Source organism: Patella vulgata, chromosome 1 (assembly GCF_932274485.2).
Source record: "Patella vulgata chromosome 1, xgPatVulg1.2, whole genome shotgun sequence".
NCBI lineage: Eukaryota > Metazoa > Mollusca > Gastropoda > Patellidae > Patella > Patella vulgata.
In genome coordinates, this window is record NC_065879.2 from 89,867,613 (window position 1) to 89,883,969 (window position 16,357).

At 39.7% G+C, this 16,357-nt stretch overlaps 1 protein-coding gene across 1 annotated transcript; it reads left to right on the top strand.

Moving 5' to 3' along the window:
- Window positions 1-454: 454 nt before the first annotated feature.
- Window positions 455-15,615, top strand: LOC126810320 (protocadherin alpha-11). Its single transcript, XM_050535323.2, has 15 exons — window positions 455-611; window positions 1,349-1,453; window positions 1,923-2,142; window positions 2,995-3,177; window positions 4,845-4,982; window positions 5,515-5,640; window positions 6,137-6,325; window positions 7,214-7,416; window positions 7,917-8,265; window positions 9,714-9,827; window positions 10,420-10,530; window positions 11,064-11,310; window positions 12,774-12,803; window positions 13,947-14,005; window positions 15,326-15,615. Exons 2-15 carry the CDS (start codon window positions 1,391-1,393, stop codon window positions 15,412-15,414), a joined length of 2,121 nt encoding a protein of 706 aa, XP_050391280.1. The 5' UTR covers window positions 455-611; window positions 1,349-1,390; the 3' UTR covers window positions 15,415-15,615.
- Window positions 15,616-16,357: the final 742 nt, after the last annotated feature.

Genomic DNA, 16,357 nt, shown 5'->3' on the forward strand with positions numbered 1-16,357 from the left:
TTCGATATAAGAGTAGGCCATAGAACCGCTGTCCGGGCAAAATGTCCCTCATAGCACACTGTATAGAGTATGTCATTTCTTATAACGAGGGTGTAATACAAATTTGTCAATATTATTTGAGTTTGTCTCCTGGCTAGGATCTATAATGTCTCTCTTTTACTGACAAAACTTTTAGTTTAATTTCAAGTAACTAAAGACACAATCACCCAGATCGTTCAAATATATCACACGTTAAAATGTTGTGCCTTTAACTTTGCCCCAAGAGTTATCTCCCTTGCTGTGCATTCCATTCAAATAGCAACCACGTTTGAAAGAAGAGCGCGCGTCAATGTCTGCTCGTGACAATATGGCCGACAATAAAGCCACAATGGTTATAGAAATATATTGTTATTATCTTCTATTCAATAAGCAACACATATAAACATTAATAAATCTTTATACGAACTTTAACCACTGGACTACTAGAATTGTATACATTGGAATATGACTGAATACTTATTACGATTGTCGCCATTTTGTTTAATAAGTTTTAATAATATTGATATCAATTTTCAGTGTTTCAGTGTTGACCGAAAGGTTACGATTGAAAATGTAAGAAAATGTAAAACGAGGTAGGTAATGATGTTTAGATACGGGTGTAGAAATCTATGTACTTAGACAATATTTATATCCATTCAACTTATTATCCTGAATTGACTTTAGAGGTATACTATTCATAATAACACAACTTGGTTTATGACATGTAAAGTTTCAATACATTCAAGCATTCAACTTGTTTAAACTATATTTGTACACATTATGTTTATTCACCATGTTTCATATATATATAGAGAGAAAGAGGGGTGAGAGAAGGGGTGAGAGAAAGGGTGAGAGAGATGTTAATGCCCACAAACTAGGTCATTAGATCATTTGAGGACTAACACATGGTCTTTAACAGTGGGAGGAAATTGGAGGACCACGAGAAAGCCCACGAGGTTGGACAGGTGCCCCTTCTTCCTATCAGGTACAAGTGGGGAATCCAAATCATGCCACTTGATTTCCATGGCAGACTAAACTATTCGGTCACCTGCAAGACCCCCCCCCCCCCCAAACCTAATGACAATAAGTTGATCCGTGATTGGAAATACTGGATTCTCTATAATATTATATTTCATAGTTATTTGGACGTTAAATTACTTTTTGCGTTCATTTAGAACAACAAGAAATACAAAGAATTGAATCCTTTACATGCAGCAAAAATGGACATTGCCGTTAAGGTGGTGTAGAATGAAAGAATGAAAGCAATATCCGTAGACCAATTCAAATAATTCTTTAATTTTATATTGTTTATCTTTGAAATATTAACTAGATTATTGAAAGATAAGAGAACAGCTACAAACCAGAGAATAAAATGATGTATTCAATTCTATTACCTACGGCCCTACTACTTTTAATACAAAATGTTCACTCGCAGGTAAATATTCTTATGAAATCCCAAGGTGTTTCCAAGACTTCCAATGTGTTTTCCTCAAATAAAAGCAAGTTCATTAATGTGATAACCCTACTTTTATTTAAGATAAAATATGTCCATGCTCTAATTTCAAACAATTACAATGACCACAAAAAAAGTAAATATCATTTTGCGACAGATCCTATACGTCATCAGTAAAGTGTATAACACCAACAATGCATACTCAACATAATGCATATCGTGGCTAAATTAGCGTCAGCAATATGGTGCTTGACGTCATGAATACGGGGTTTAACGTCATCAACACTATGCTTAACGTCATCAATACGGGGTGTAACGTCATTAATGTAGTGCTTAACGTCATCAATATGATGCTTAAAGTTATCAATATTCATCTATTTAATGTCAAATTAATTTGAAACTAAACGTCATCAATATTTGTAATAAAACTAGTTTTTTCATTATTTTTCAGTGCAGATTTTTACGATTATCACCAAATAGTGCTAACTTAGTTGTAACAGAAACAGTTAGTAGACCTCTAGCGTCTATAAAATGTTCCAGTAACGGAACGGCAGCGACGGACGTTGCGGCCGAGTCGTATTATTGTAACGTTGATGTGACTAGTACGAGTCAAACTGGATTGTTTACTACTGCACGAGACTCTAATACTCTGTTACTGGATACCGTGGGAGGTAAGACCGTTTCTTGTATTAGACTAGGGGAGTCACGGTGGCTAAGTGGGTAAGATGCTGGCTCGCTAGTCTGGAGGTAGGGTGTTCGATCCCTGTATTGGCCGAGAAAGTTCATTCAGATTTTCCGACGTGGTCCCCGCTTGTCAGTGATGCAGGACAGCTGTGTAGTCGTTCGGTGCGACGAAAAACCAAGGTTCCGTGTACACTGTCCCTTGACAGTAAGTTGTTAAGCACTGTTAAGCTAAATGATAGAATGAATAGACACTTTTTGATTTATGGTGTGACTATCGCGTTTTGTCAAGAATGCGGATTTTTCTGAACCGTGAAAATGCGTCACGTCTTCCGAGAACGACGACGACTTCACCTCGTTCTCTATTATTTTATAGTCCACGGAAGGGCATGGTTGTAACGGGGGGATAATTACGTGTCTTAGTCCCTCTAAACTATATGGACCAGTAATTCTGCACATTTATAATCCAATATCTTTTAAATGGGGTTTATAGAGGCCTGGCACCGAGTTCACAAAGCATTCTCAGACTTTAGTCAAGAATTTAATCAAAATTGTTCACCTTTTTTTTAACGAAAATGTAGTCCCTTATAAAACTGTTGTTGTTTTAATGTATCAAATACATCAATAAGAAACTGTGCAAAGTTTTGTGTTTCTGAATCAAAAATATTTCTCATAAATAGTGATTGAAAGTTGAGTAAATTCTTAACTTAAGTCTGAGAATGCTTTGTGAACTCGGGGCCAGTGCTGTTCTAAGGAAGACGTGCCTACGTCACGTATTTCTTCATTAGCCTGGTTGATACACAAAAGGACATTGACTCCCTTTTATTTCATTTTGTCTTCAGATTGGCGAGTGATATTTAATTCGGCGAGTTCATTTAATCTTCAATCTGTTGTTGGTACACAGTACAGGGTGAGAATTACTTGTCGTGATGCTACGGATATCTTCTCAAGTCAATCAGTTTTTCAATTTCTCTTCGTTACCATCACACCTAACTTACCTCCTACTATATTCAACTCGCCTGGCGGTAAGTAAATCCTGTTGTATTTGTTGTTGGGGAAGTCTATTGTCAAACTTATTGGGGGAGGGCGAAATTCTTCCAAACCGGGTTAGACACCAACAATCTGATTAAAACACAGATCCTATTTCGTTTCGTTTTTTAGAGTTCAAAATTTCGTTTTACTTGTCTTTATTACACTAAGATCTGGAAGAGTTGTTATACAATCCGCATTCTGGGTGTTTTTGGTGTGATTGATTAATAACTGTCTGACGTCAATAATAATAATAGGTCAAAATCCGCTCGTATGACCCTGACGCGACCTTCCACTACAACCGGACAGACTTCATGTAGTAGAGGCCATCGAAAGTATAAAAAAAAAACGAAACGAAATATAGATCTCTATTTTAACCAGATTCAGACACCACAAGAGTTGGATAATTTCGGTATGTAAATGCCCCCCCCCCCCAAACCCTTCCAACACCGGCCAGAAAATAGAAAACACTTTTTAATAGTATTAACTAACACTCCTCTTAACTTCACAGCTGGAAATAAAAAAACCCAACCCAACCACATGATGTTCAGACATATATCAGTGTTATACACAACAATAGGACGTTAAACCCCATTTCATTTATACACTACAATATTTATATTTAAACAACCCGTTTATTATAAAAGATTAGTTATAGTAATTCTGATATTCTAATATTAATTATAAGTTGATCAGAAGAATAGTTTTATTTCGAATTCAACATCCAGACCCGAGCTTAAATATCAACTTGAGCAATTGAAAGTGTCTGTAAACTTTATAGTAGTGGCCAGTTATCAGTTATGGGGATAAACATTTCTTTAAAATGAAATCAACCACAGACCATAATACTCTGCATCTGTTTTAACATTATCAAACATAGCCTGTATTACGTCCTAAATTTAGGTGTAATAAATCATGTTATATTCTGTATATAGCGACAATAAATTATGTTATCTATATATATATTTGTGACTGTCGTTTGTCTGTCAGTCTGTCTGTGCGGGGTTGGCGGCTACACTAGGTCTGCCCCGAGTCTGAAATTTGGGGTATAGGGTTAGCTCGGACCGGGGAGTAACATAGGCCAGGTGGCGTTAGTCTACCACTTCCGGTTTTGGAGTTATGACCCCGAGCGAAGCCGGTCTGTTCGGGGTTGGCGGCTACACTACGTCTGCCCCGAGTCTGAAATTTGGGGTATAGGGGTAGCTCGGACCGGGGAGTAACATAGGCCAGGTGGCGTTAGTCTACCACTTCCGGTTTCGGAGTTATGACCCCCGAGCGAAGCCGGGTATCCTGCTAGTATTCTATATTTAGCTACAATAAATCATGTTATATCTTATATTTAGCTATAGTAAATCATGTTATATTCTGTATTTAGCGACAATATATGTTATATTGTATGTTAAGCTGTGGTAAATCATGTTATATACCATAAATCATGCTAAATACAATTTAAATACAATAAATCATGTTATATTCTATAATTAGCAGCGATAAATCGTGATATATTCTATATTTAGCTACAATAAATCATGTTATATTCTATATTTAGCTACAATAAATCATGGCATATACAATAAATCATATATGTTCTATTTTTAGCTGTAATAAATCATGTTATATTCTATTTTTAGCTGTAGTATATCATGTTATATTCTATTTTTAGCTGAAGTTAATATGGATGCTAAAGCTACTGGTAAAGGTGTAGTGTTCTACACCCTGACTGTCGACGATTCGGAGAATGATTTCATATCGTACTCACTATCTACAGAACCTAGTGTTAACTACTTCGATCTTGATACAAGTAAGTACCGGGTAACCGGGACTATACCTTCTATCTTGATAAAAGTAAGTACCGGATGACCGGGACTATAACTTAGATTTTGATACAAGTAAGTACCGGATGACCGGGGCTATAACTTCGATCTTGATGAATGTAAGTATCGGTGACCGGGGCTATAACTTCAATCTTATTACAAGTATGTACCGGGTGACAGGGGCTATACGTTTGACAATGGCTTCATATAAAACAAAATGTGTGTCCCACAGATGTTGTGCACAGGGCATGGTATGCTTGTGAATTCTATAATACTGATAAATTAACATATTGAATCAAATTTTGCTTTACTTGGCGATAAATGACGTCATTATTTTCATTAGTATCATCTCTACCGCCTATATTATTTTTAATCTCATATACAGAATAAAATATTGTTTATATGTTTATGTAAACAGGTAAAGAACTTTGTGTTTATTCACGTAAAATCATGACGTCACAAAGTAGTATACGTCAGATTTCTTTAGTAAGACTAGCAATATGTATACATGTATTTCAGGTAACGGGGAGATAAGAACAGCTGTAGATTTAAGGACGGCGACACAAACACCCATATTTGTACGAGTAAACGTTACGGATGGCTATAACACGGTCGGACCATTCTCTATAACTGTTAGATTATCCAGTAAGTTATATCTATTTAAATTTAATATATCCGTCCATTCACCATAACAGTTAGAGTATCCAGTACGTTATATCAATTAACATTTAATATATTACGACCTGATATAACGTAATCGGTCCATTCGTTATAACAGTTAGATTATCCAGTAACATTTAATATATCTCGGTCTGATTGGTCGGTATCAACTAAACTATGAATATCAATGCCATCAACGCATATTTAATCACCCTAGTAACCCTACGTCAATCTGGCTGGTAAATGAGGGTGAAGATTGCATTCGTGTGACAGCCAAATTCATTAATACAATTTTATCATAAGGACCACAGTTAATTCGGTTCGTGTGTTTTTTATTACGGGGACCACGGCTAATTCAATTGCATTTCATTACGGGGACCACAGCTAATTGTATTTTATTACGAGGGCCACTTTTAATTCAGTTGAATTTTATTACGGGGACCACAGCTAATTCAGTGAATTATATCTTCTCTATTCAAAGATCTTAACACGAGACCTGATATTGTAAATCTACCCACATCAGTTGAAATAAGAGAGGATGCTGTCGGAGGTGTTATTGTTAGTGCCCTAACTGTCAGTGACCCGGATGTCTTCTCAACCAGTCAATCTGCCCTTACTCCAGTCTGTTCCGTCTCACCATTATCTGGACAGTCAAAGTTTGACCAAAAAGGTAAATATAGTTTAATAATTCGCTTGCGTTTAGAGGTCTTTAGCAGTGGGAGGAAACCGGAGACACCGGAGAAAACTCACGAGGTTAGTCAGGCAACCCTACTCCTTGTCACGTACAACCAGGGACTAACATATGGTTTAATTTTATTTCAATCATTCGCATTGCGCGTAGGGTGTCTTTAGCAGTGGGAGGAAACCGGAGGCCCTGGGGGAAACCCACAAGGTTTTACAGTATACCCTACTCGTTGTCACGCACAACCGGGGAATCGAAACCACGCCAGTTGACTCAATGACAGACCTTATGATGCAGCGTGCACGCGCTAACCATTCACCCATACAACCCCTCATCCAGATTATCTGGATATTTCTTTGAGTGACATTTAGTAATTGAACAGCAAGACACTAAAAACTATTTATAGAATAACAATTACAGGTTTATTCAAATGCAACGTTTAAATGATAGTCGGTAGTAGTATATTATATAGAAATCATTTATTTTAAGGTAACGCGGGAGCCACGGTGGCTAAGTTTTATAAGACGCTGGCTCGCTAGCCTGGAGGTCGCGGGTTCCCTCCCGGTGTTGACCGAGAATGTTTATCGGGATTTTCCGGCGTGGTTTCCCCTTGTTAGAGGTCCAAACAAGGACAGCTGTCTAGTCTTTCGGATGTGACGAAAAACTGAGGTCCGTATACACATTGGCATGCACGTAAAACATATCTTGGCAATTGGAATTTGATATAATAGTAGACCGTAGCGCCGGTGTCCGGGAAAAATTTCCGTCATAGCACACTGTGTGGCGTATGCCCGTCTTCATTAGCCCGGTCGGAGTAGAACAGTAGGACGTTAAACCCCATTTCATTTCATTTTTAAGGTCATTTCATTTTTTAAGGTAATGTTATACGAACGACCAGTTTCACCCCTGAACAAGATATCTTTGATTTTGAGGAGACCCGATCTTATAATATATCATGTTCTGTAACCGATGGCTTCCTGTCTTCCGTTAATGAATGGATACTGGTTAATATTTCTAATGTGAACGAACCTCCAGTCTTTAATGAGATTATATATTACTGTAATTTGGTAGAATCTAAGGTAAGTCAATATCCATTTTACTTTGTAGTCATATATATATCTTTACTATTTTGGAAGAGAGAGAGAGAGGGATGGGGTTTAACATCCACTCGACACAAAATAGGTCATTTCGGGACTAACATATGGTTCAGTTTTATTTCAATAATTCGCTTGCGCGTAGGGGTCTTTAACAACAGTGGGAGGAAACCGGAGAAAACCCACGAGGTTGGACTTGTCACGACTATTTTGGAAAGTTGACCTGATTCCAAAATGATTTCATAATATGTCTTTACTGTTTTAGAAAGTTGACCCGATTCCAAATTGATTTCATATCATTGGACATGATTTCATATCATTGGACATGATTTCATATCATTGGACATAGAGAGAGCTCGATGCCAGATATTTTCTTTATGCATGATTTACGACCTCGTTTTGACGTCACCTTGTTCGACAATTTAGAAACCGATGATTTTTATCAATACGAATGTCAATTTGTCCACCAATATTTTGTTTTTCAGGCAGGCGACTCATCGTGTGACTTGGGGTTCAACATTCGTGACCCGGAATCAAATGCTTACTCCATTACTCTGTTGCCTGGTAACAATAGTAATCGTTTTGCGCTGAGCAACAGCAACAATAACAACAATGGCTTCCTTAACAGCAACCAGAGGTTGACCTTTAACATTGATTATGACGTAGATGAAGCCCAGTTACCGACCAGTGTGCTTTTAACCGTGGCAGCGATTGATACAATTGGCGCTACTGGTACTGCCAGGATTTCTATAAGTATTGCTGATGCCAATGATAACTCGCCTACATTTAGCACGGTTCTAGCCTCACTTGATGTAGATTACAATACCAAAATAGGTAAATATGTAGATTACATTACCATATTAGGTAAATATATAAATTACATTACCAAATTAGGTAAATATCTAAATTACATTACCATATTAGGTAAATATGTAGATTACATTACCATATTAGGTAAATATGTAGATTACAATACCCAATTAGGTAAATATGTAGACTACATTACCAAATTAGGTACATATGTAGATTACAATACCATATTGTAATTCATTCATAACATTGCAAAATTAGGTAAATATTACAATTTATTCATTGCAATACCAAATTAGGTAAATATTATAATCTATTTATTACATTACCAAATAAGGTAAATATTATAATCTATTTATCACATTACCAAATTAGGTAAATATTATGATTTATTCATTACATTACCATAATAGGTATAATTCATTCATTACATTACAAAATTGGGTAAATAGTACCGTATAATTCATTCATTACATTACCAAATTAGGTAAATATTATAATTTATTCATAACAATACCACTGATGTAAATTACACTTCCAAACCAGGGCCCTGTTTCACAAAATTTTAACTAAAGTTAGAATCCAGATTTTAGTAGAGACTTCAATTTTGATTGGCTAAGCACTAAAATCAATCTAATATTATCCAATCAAATTACTAAAATTTGGATTTTATCTTAGTTAAAATTTCGTGAAACAAGCCCCATGTTACTAATTCATTGGTCACAAGTTTACAACCCAATCATGTAGATTTCATTGCCAAATTAGGTTAATATTACAAACCTTTCATGTAGGCTAAATTACAATTCCAAATTTGATAATATTATTACAACCACTTATGTCGTTTAGGTTAATATTACAACCCATTCATGCAGTTTACAATATCAAATTAGCTAATTATTACAATCCATTCATTTAGACTACAATACCAAATACGTAATTATTACAACCAATTCATTTAGACTACAATACCAAATTAGCTAATTATTACAACCAATTCAGGCAAATTACAATACCAAATTAGGTAATTATTACTATTCATTGTAAATATTACAACTCGCTGATGTAAATTGCATTACCAAATTAGGTAATGTTACAACCACCAATGTCGATTGGGGGGTTGGATGGCCGAATGGCTAGCACGCTCGCGCTGTATCATAAGGCCTGTCATTGAGTCAACTGGCATGGTTTCGAATCCCCGGTTGTACGTGACAAGGAGTAGGGTCGCCTGTCCAACCTCGTGGGTTTTCTCCGGGTCCTCCGGTTTCCTCCCACTGCTAAAGACCCCTACGCGCACGCGAATTATTGAAATAAAATTAAACCATATGTAAGTCCCGAAATGACCTAGTTTGTGTCGAGTGGACGTTAAACCCCATTTCTCTCTCTCTCCAATGTCGATTACAATACCAAATTATACATAGGTAAACTGATGTTATAGAAAGTTGATCTATAGACTGTTTTATTTTTATATACAGGAATTGTTGGTGCTATAACAGCTACAGACAAAGACAGAGGAACAAATGGAGAAATAGACTATACTTTACTTGACGTTATTCCGCCCAATTATGTGACGTATGTGTTTGCACTGGGTTAGTATCTTTTAGTTCAGAAGACAAGCGGTTAATGAAATGAATCGAAATGAAATGAAATGAAATGGGGTTTAACGTCCTACTGTTCTGCTCCAAACTGGGCTAATGAAGACGGGCATACGCCATAGAGTGTGCTATGAGGGAAATTTTGCCCGGACAGCGGCGCTACGGCCTACTCTTATTTCGAATTCGAACTGTCAAGGGATCTTTTACGTGCACGCCAATGTGTACACGTTGATGATATGGGTAGTGGTTTGGATACTAATATGTCTGATAGTAGCCTGGCGGTTGGATGGCCGAATGGTTAGCACGTGCGCGCTGTATCATAAGGTCTGTCATTCAGTCAACTGACGTGGTTTCGATTCCCTGGTTGTACATGGCAAGGAGTAGGGTTGTCTGTCCAACCTCGTGGGTTTTCTCCGGGTCCTCCGGTTTCCTCCCACTGCTAAAGATCAATATGCGCAAGCAAATTATTGCAATAAAATTGAACCATGTGTGAGTCCCGAAATGACCTAGTTTGTGCCAAGTGGACGTTAACCCCCCCCCCCCTCTGTCTACCTCTCTCTGATAAAATGATTATTTTATTTTAAAGGTAATGGTGAGATACAATATGCTAAACAATATGATGATACTATAGCTGGTAGTAGTGCCTTTCTTACCATACGAGCTGTTGATAGAGGGAGCCCTAGACGATCTTCTACAGGTAAGGTCCCTAGCTGGTAGTAGTGCCTTTCTGACCATACGAGCTGTTGATAGAGGTAGCCCTAGACGATCTTCTACAGGTAAGGTCCCTAGCTGGTAGTAGTGCCTTTCTTACCATACCAGCTGTTGATAGAGGTAGCCCTAGACGATCTTCTACAGGTAAGGTCCCTAGCTGGTAGTAGTACCTTTCTGACCATACGAGCTGTTGATAGAGGTAGCCCTAGACGATCTTCTACAGGTAAGATCCCTAGCTGGTAGTAGTACCTTTCTGACCATACCAGTCACGTTATAATATTCAAAAGAGCCTGGTTGTTGTGACGTAATACAAAGAATCCGGGCGTGGGTTCAAAAGAAACTTGTTGGTGTTTGTAATAGGTCGGGTGGGACTAGATAGTAAAATCGGGCGTGTGCGTTAAATATCCCTCGGCAGTTGAAAATCCAAGAAAACTAGGGAAAATGTCACTCTACGTGTTCGTTAGCTTGATAATTTACAATATGAATACTGAATTGATAGTCATATTCTTTCTTAAACAGGTACCATTGCTGTATCATTCCTTGCAACTACGACAACGTCGACCACAATGACAACGACCCCGACTACCACTACACCTACTACTACGACCACAGTAGCTACAACAACTACTACAGAGTATAATTTTTTTGCCCATCCAGAGAACATCGTGTTATTTTCAGCCTTTCTGATAGCCATGATTATAGCTTTACTTGTAGCTCTGTTTTTCTGTGTGAGGTTAACGACATTAGGATATTGTTGTTCACCCAGGTAAATACAACAACAGGTTCCAAGTCACCTAAATAAAATATCGTCATATGGGGATCGGGAGGGGGAAGTGGGAGGGAGGGGGGTTGTCATGGTACTGGGAATATGTTGTTTATCGCGCGCGCTGTAGTTTAAGGGCCTGTTAATATATATTTGGGTTACCTCAGAAAAAATCATCAACAAGTATCTTCAATCACTCTCCGACCCCTCCCACGGTTTCAGTCTCTAACCCCTCCCACGGAATCACACCCCGACCCCTCCGACGGAATTACTTCCCGAACCCTCCAACGGCATCACTCCCCGACCCCTTCCACGGTTTCACTCTCCGACCCCTCCCACGGAATCACTCCCCGACCCCTCCGACGGAATTACTCTCCGACCCCTCCGACGGAATCACTCTCCGTCTCTCCCACGGAATCACTCTCCGACCCCTCCCACGGTTTCACTCTCCGTCTCTCCCACGGAATCACTCTCCGACCTCTCCCACGGAATCACTCTCCGATCCCTCCCACGGTTTCACTCTCCGTCTCTCCCACGGAATCACTCTCCGACCGCTCCCACGGTTTCACTCTCCGACCTCTCCCACGGAATCACTCTCCGATCCCTCCCACGGTTTCACTCTCCGTCTCTCCCACGGTTTCACTCTCCGTCTCTCCCACGGAATCACTCTCCGACCCCTCCCACGGTTTCACTCTCCGACCTCTCCCACGGAATCACTCTCCGATCCCTCCCACGGTTTCACTCTCCGTCTCTCCAACGGAATCACTCTCCGTCTCTCCCACGGAATCACTCCCCGACCCCTCCGACCCCTCCGACGGAATCACTCTCCGTCTCTCCCACGGAATCACTCTCCGTCTCTCCCACGGTTTCACTCTCCGTCTCTCCCACGGAATCACTCTCCGACCTCTCCCACGGAATCACTCCCCGTCTCTCCCACGGAATCACTCTCCAACCCCTCCCACGGAATCACTCCCCGTCTCTCCCACGGAATCACTCTCCGACCCCTCCCACGGTTTCACTCTCCGACCTCTCCCACGGAATCACTCTCCGTCTCTCCCACGGAATCACTCTCCGGCCCCTCCCACGGAATCACTCCCCGTCTCTCCCACGGAATCACTCTCCGACCCCTCCCACGGAATCACTCTCCGACCCCTTCCACGGTTTCACTCTCCGACCTCTCCCACGGAATCACTCTCCGATCCCTCCTACGGTTTCACTCTCCGACCTCTCCCACGGAATCACTCTCCGGCCCCTCCCACGGTTTCACTCTCCGACCTCTCCCACGGAATCACTCTCCGACCTCTCCCACGGAATCACTCTCCGTCTCTCCCACGGAATCACTCTCCGATCCCTCCCACATTTTCACTCTCCGACCTCTCCCACGGAACCACTCTCCGATCCCTCCCACGGACACGCCACCGATTACATGGTAATAGTTAACTGATGATAATTTTAATTTATTTCAGTGAAGGAAATGACAAACCATCAGATGATTAGTAAGTAACTTGTTGTTGTTCTTATTGCTTAACGTCCGCTTCCACCCACGGTTATATCGCAGACAAGTTGTCTTATTTTCATTTTTATTATCTTAGCGCATTCGTAGGGATTGAGAAGGCGCCCCCTATCCCCAAGCCACATACGCTCACACTAGGGATCGAAGCCACAATTGCAAGCCAGACGTGACCGGCCAGCTAAAGCTCGAATCGCGACCCCCCCCCCTTAAAACCTGTATTAGTGAGTTAATTTATCCTAGGAGTCACAGTGGCTCAGTGCCTTGCTGGAGGCCCAGTGTTCGATCGCTTGGTTAAACGAGAACGTAAAACGAGGGCCTTGAAAGCGGCAACGTCGTTCGGATGGGACGAAAAACCGAAGTCCCGTGCACACATTGGCGTGTACGTAAAAAAAACCTTGACAGTTGGAATTTGATATGATTCCCCAAATACGCACTGTATAGCGTACGCCCGTCTTCATTATCCTGGTCGGCGCAGAACAGTAGGACGTTAAATCCCATTTCATTTCATTTTTATTTTTGTAAACCATTTGATCGCTTCTGTTTCGTTTCGTTTTTTATAGTTCAAAATTTCGTTTCGTTTCTTTATAGTTTCGTTTCTTTATAGTCCAAAACTTCGTTTCGTTTCTTTATAGTCCAAAACTTCGTTTCGTTTTTCATAGTTCAGAATTTCGTTTCGTTTCTTTATAGTCCAAAATTTTGTTTCGTTTTTATTATAGTTCAAAATTTCGTATCGTTTTTTTTTATAGTTCAAAGTACGTATAACGGGTCTTGACTACACTAAGATCTGGAAGTGTTATTATATTACCGGCGTTCTGGTTGAAGTGGGGGATAAGCCAATGAAACGGTCTGTTACGGCGAGTTCTTGGCGTGCTCTGCATGGAATTGTGGGTAAACCCCTAGAAACATCAACGCTCATTAATTAATCAATGACTGACAAACAGGGTCAAAAGCCGCTCGTACGACCCCCGGCGCGATCTCCTAGATCTTCATCTAGTGTAGGCCATTGAAAGTATAAAAAAACAACAAAATGAAATATAGATTTGTATTTTAATGAGATTGTGATCGCTTCAAACCAAAACGAAAACCACATTGAGTAAATACATTAATTTTATTTGAACATTTTCAGTGAGTATTATTCGAGAGAAGGGTCCATGGCTTACGATGATGGATATAGGGGCAAATCAGGTAGGATATACAATATTTTCAGTGAGTATTATTCAGGGTGCATGGCTTACGATGATGGATATAGGGGCAAATCAGGTATGATGTACCATATATGGCTCACTGGCGCCAAGCATATATATTTATATGTTTGACAAAGTCGCGAGAGACCAGGAGCAATAACATATTCATTCTGTTGGTACTTATGGACAAGGGGTGACGACTGTGGGGTGGGATGGGGCGGGGCTATGCATTGGACTCATGACCATAGCAGTGAAAATGATTGCATGTATGCTAGTCCCAAAATGACCTATCCATTTCTAGTCGTTTCATTGGACCCAAAATCTGAGGTCCGTCTGGGGAACTACAGAACACAGACTGTGTCCACATGGACCAAGATAACTACAACCACAGACTGTCACTTACATGCTCACATGGACCAGCATAAGTACAGGGCACAGACTGTTACCCCATGAACGAAATGAAAAACACAAAATTAACACAAATCCCAAAACTAGCCGTACTCCATAGGAACTTTGTTTTTACCAGTACAGTAGCTAGTCACCCTTTTACCTGGGATATCACCTGTACAGTAGCTAGTCACCCATTTACCTGGGATATCACCTGTACAGTAGCTGGTCACCCATTTACCTGGGATATCACCTGTACAGTAGCTGGTCACCCATTTACCTGGGATATCACCTGTACAGTAGCTAGTCACCCTTTTACCTGGGATATCACCAGTAGAGTAGCTAGTCACCCTTTTACCTGGGATATTACCTAGAGAGTAGCTAGTCACCTTTTTACCTGGGATATCACCAGTACAGTAGCTAGTCACCCTTTTACCTGGGATATTACCTAGAGAGTAGCTAGTCACCTTTTTACCTGGGATATTACCTGTACTTAGCTAGTCACCTTTTTACCTGGGATATTACCTGTACTTAGCTAGTCACCTTTTTACCTGGGATATTACCTGTACTTAGCTAGTCACCTTTTTACCTGGGATATTACCTAGAGAGTAGCTAGTCACCTTTTTACCTGGGATATTACCTGTACTTAGCTAGTCACCTTTTTACCTGGGATATTACCTGTACTTAGCTAGTCATCCTAGAGCTACATATTCTCTATAGTTTCTTTTAGTAACAGGGGGTTGGATGGCCAAATGATTAGCACGTGTGCGATGTATCATAAGGTCTGTCATTGAGTCAACTAGCGTGGTTTCAATTCACCACTTGTACGTGACAAGGAGTAGGGTCGCATGTCCACCCTCGTGTGTTTTCTACTGGTCATTAGGTTTCCTCCCCAGTAATAGATATTATGTGTATGTTTTAAATTGTATTACAGATTATTTTGATAACCAGTTTTCACGAGGTGGGATGGCACCAAACAGAAATTTAGGACAGACAGGTCGACCTCTGCCAGCAATAAGATGAAAATATTAACAATTTATTAGTTTATGTAAATAAAATGTACATATTGCCTTAGACTTATATTAAAAATGTACAAATTGTTCTAGACTACTATTAAAATGTACAAACTGATCTAGACTACAATTAAAAATGTACAAATTGATCACGATTTCCATTAAAAATGTAAAAATTGATCTAGACTATTATTAAAATGTACAAATTGACCTAGGCTAGTAATAATAATGTACAAATTGATCTAGACTACAATTAAAAATGTACAAATTGATCTAGACTACAATTAAAAATGTACATATTGATCTAGACTACTATTAAAATGTACAAATTGACCTAGACTACCATTGACTTACTATTATAATGGTACATATTTAGTTAGCTGGATCTAATTAAAGTAGTAATATTTTATCAACCAGTCTCTCTTGTGGAAAAATCAAATCACATTATGGTCGCCATTTCTAAAATAAAGACTTGCGATGTAAAGGAAGACGACACTCGGCTCAGTAACGACTTTAACGTATAAACTGTCAGTGGCATATATCTAAGGGGGTGGGGTGGGAGATGGATGGCCGAATATTTAGCACGTGCGCGCTGTATTATAAGGTCTGTCATAAGTTTTCGATTCTCCGGTTGGCCTGATGTGTACGCTTTAGATCATAAGGCGAGTTATTGGGTAAAGTGGCGTGCTTTCGATTCCCAGCTTATACGTGACATGGAGTATGGTAGTCTGTCCAACCTCGTGGGTCCTCCGCCCATCCCATGCACCTGCTAAAGACGCTTACGCGTAAAAGAATTATTGAAATAACATTTAACAATATGTTATTCCCGAAATGGCCTAGTTTGTGTCGAGTGAGAGAGAGAGAGAAATGGGGTTTAACGTCCACTCGACACAAACTAGGTCATTTCGGGAATAACATATTGTTAAATGTTATTTCATTAATTCGCTTGCGCG